This window comes from Tarenaya hassleriana, unplaced genomic scaffold, assembly GCF_000463585.1.
Source record: "Tarenaya hassleriana unplaced genomic scaffold, ASM46358v1 Cleome402, whole genome shotgun sequence".
NCBI lineage: Eukaryota > Viridiplantae > Streptophyta > Magnoliopsida > Brassicales > Cleomaceae > Tarenaya > Tarenaya hassleriana.
This window is the reverse complement of record NW_010966892.1, coordinates 18,033-20,927: the sequence shown is the minus strand read 5'-3', so window position 1 is coordinate 20,927 and position 2,895 is coordinate 18,033. Positions and strand designations below refer to the sequence as shown.

The following is a 2,895-nucleotide window of genomic DNA, read 5'->3' as shown; positions in this document are numbered from 1 at the left end:
CACTCTAAAGATGTTTGGAGGCACTCTAAACGTGTTTGGACGCACTCTAAACATGTTTCGACGCATTCTAAACAAGTTTGGACGCACTCTCAACATGTTTGGATGCACTCTAAACATCTTTTGTTTCACTCTAAACATGTTTTGACGCACTCTAAACATGTTTCGAAGCACTCTAAACATGTTTGGACGCATTCTAAACGTGTTTGGACGCACTCTAAACATGTTTCGAAGCACTCTAAACATGTTTGGACGCACTCTAAATATGTTTCGTTTCCACTCTAAACATGATTCGACGCACTCTAAACATGTTTCGACGCACTCTAAACATGTTTGGACGCACTCTAAATGTGTTTGGATGCACTCTAAACATGTTTGGATGCACTCTAAGTATGTTTTGACGCACTCCAAACATTTTTGGATGCATTCTAAAAGTGTTTGGATGCACTCTAAACGTGTTTGGACGCACTCTAAACGTGCTTATACGAACTCTAAACATGTTTCGACGCATCTAAACATGTTTCGACGCACTCTAAACATGTTTGGATGCACTCTAAACATGTTTGGATGCACTCTAAGCGTGTTTGGATCCGCTCTAAACATGTTTAGACTCACTCTAAACGTGCTTATACGAACTCTAAACATGTTTCTAAACGTGCTTAACGAACTCTAAACATGTTTCGATACTGTCTAAGTATATTTCGACCCACTCTAAACATGTTTGTTTGCACTCTAGACATCTTTTGTTGCACTCTATATTAGAATAAACGAAGGCTGGACTATGGACACTACAGTTACAACACCTTTATGATACTTCTCCAGCAAGAAAGGGTTGATCTTGATCATCTATAGTATTTGTAGAACTGTCGACTGTAGTGTCCATAGTCCAGGCTCTCTTTCTTCTTCCCTATTTAAATCTGTATCCTCTTCTAAAATGTATAAGAGAAAAAACCTTCAGTTTCTTATCATTCTCTCTATCTTTTGTTCATGGTATCAGAGCGTATGATTCATACCTCGATTATTTTTCCGCTGTAACTCTTGTTCTTGTCTCTCTTTTCGGTATCTCTCTTGAATAAATGGAGGGATCATACCAGAGAATTATTCCTGTTATCTTCAAAGGAGATAACTATGTTAGTTGGTCTAGAACGGCCAAGATGGCTCTTGGGAGCCGCAACCTATGGAGCCACGTCTCCACAGAGAAACCTGCAGATGGATTGGCATCAGATGAATCCAACAAATGGCTGCAAGAAGATATGCAAGTGGTATCCATTCTTCAAAGTTCTTTTGATTCGTCAATTGTTAACAGTTTCAGCCACATTGAATCTGCTAAGGAGTTATGGGATACTTTAAAAAAGGCATATGGAAACATCTCTAACATCAGTAGAGTTTATGAGATTCAGAGGAAGCTCGAAGCCCTCAAGCAAGATGGAAGGCCATTCAATGAATTGTTTGGAGAATTTAGTTCTCTTTGGGCAGAACTAAACGACATTAGGCCTCCAGAAACTTCAACTACTGCTCGTGAAAGGCATAAGCAAGACATGGTGTTCTCTCTTTTCTCATGTCTTGATGGTGGATACGCTGATCTGATTCAATCTGTACTTCGAGAGTCCACTATTCCATCTCTTGATGATGTCTCAGCTAGGATTCGAAAGGAAGAAAGCACAAAACAATTCTTCCAAGGGAATGGAGAAGTGGCTCACTATCGTAAGGTGAATGAGCAAAGCAACAAAATAATTGAGTGTGGTCACTGCAAACGCAAGGGGCACTCCAAAGAGAAGTGCTGGGTGTTGCATCCACACCTCAAACCCTCCCGTTTCAAGACTGAAAAAGACAGCACTCCAAAGAAAGCACAAGACAATCGACAATGGAATAATGGAAATGCTATGAAGGCTAATGAAGAACTGCAGTTCACAAAGGCTGAGGTTGAGGCTTTAATTGCTGAACAAATTCAAAAACTTATGGTTGCCAAAGAATCCGGTAATGCCTCTTTAACTTCTCTATCACAAAATATTATTATTGATTCTGGTGCATCCAATCACATGATTCATGATCCTGCATTACTAAAAAACATTCGAATTGCTTATGGTTCCATTTCTGTTGCTAACGGTCATTCAGTTCCTATTAAAGGAATAGGAGATTTCACTTTATGTAACAACAAAACTAATGCACTTTATGTACCAGAATTCACAACAAACTTACTTTCTGTCAACAAAATTGCTAAAGACCTTCATTGCAATGTTATTTTTCGTCCTAATAGCTTTTGTTTTCAGGATATTAAGTCTGGAGATGTACTGGGAGAAGGGAAGGCTGCCAATGGTCTCTACTATCTTGAAAATGCTAATCAAGCTTTAGAAGTTGCTTTCAATTCAATTTGGCATGATAGACTTGGACATCCTCATCACAATGCTTTGAAATTACTTTTTCCAAACATTAAATCAACAAAAGGACATTGTGAGGCATGCATCCTAGGAAAACATTGTCGAAGTGTATTTCCTCTTTCAAAAACAGTTTATGAAAGTTGTTTTGATTTAATTCACTCGGATGTTTGGACATCCCCTTCCATTTCTCAAGACAACTTCAAGTATTTTGTCACTTTTATAGATGCAAAATCTAAGTATACATGGCTGTATTTGCTCTCTTCAAAAAAGGAAGTTTTTGACATATTCAAAAGATTTCATCGCTACTTAATTACTCAATATGATGCAAAGGTTAAGTGTCTTCGAACAGATAACGGAGGGGAATATCTTGGGAAACCATTCGATGACTACTTACAACAACATGGAATCGTACATCAAACATCATGTGCCTACACCCCTGAGCAGAATGGTGTAGCAGAACGGAAAAATCGTCATCTCCTGGAAGTTGCTCGAACAATAATGTTCCATAGGAGTGTACTTC

At 38.6% G+C, this 2,895-nt stretch overlaps 1 protein-coding gene across 1 annotated transcript; it reads left to right on the top strand.

Annotated features, from left to right (window-relative positions):
• The first annotated feature begins 972 nt into the window (after positions 1 to 972).
• Positions 973 to 2,449, top strand: LOC104824675. The gene is made up of 2 exons (XM_010556785.1): positions 973 to 1,974; positions 2,268 to 2,449. Exons 1-2 carry the CDS (start codon positions 1,074 to 1,076, stop codon positions 2,273 to 2,275), a joined length of 909 nt encoding a protein of 302 aa, XP_010555087.1. The 5' UTR covers positions 973 to 1,073; the 3' UTR covers positions 2,276 to 2,449.
• The last annotated feature ends 446 nt before the right edge of the window (positions 2,450 to 2,895 follow it).

Coding starts and splice junctions, on each gene's coding strand:
- LOC104824675 (XM_010556785.1), top strand. CDS start 1,074: ATGGAGGGATCATACCAGAGAATTATTCCTGTTATCTTCAAAGGAGAT.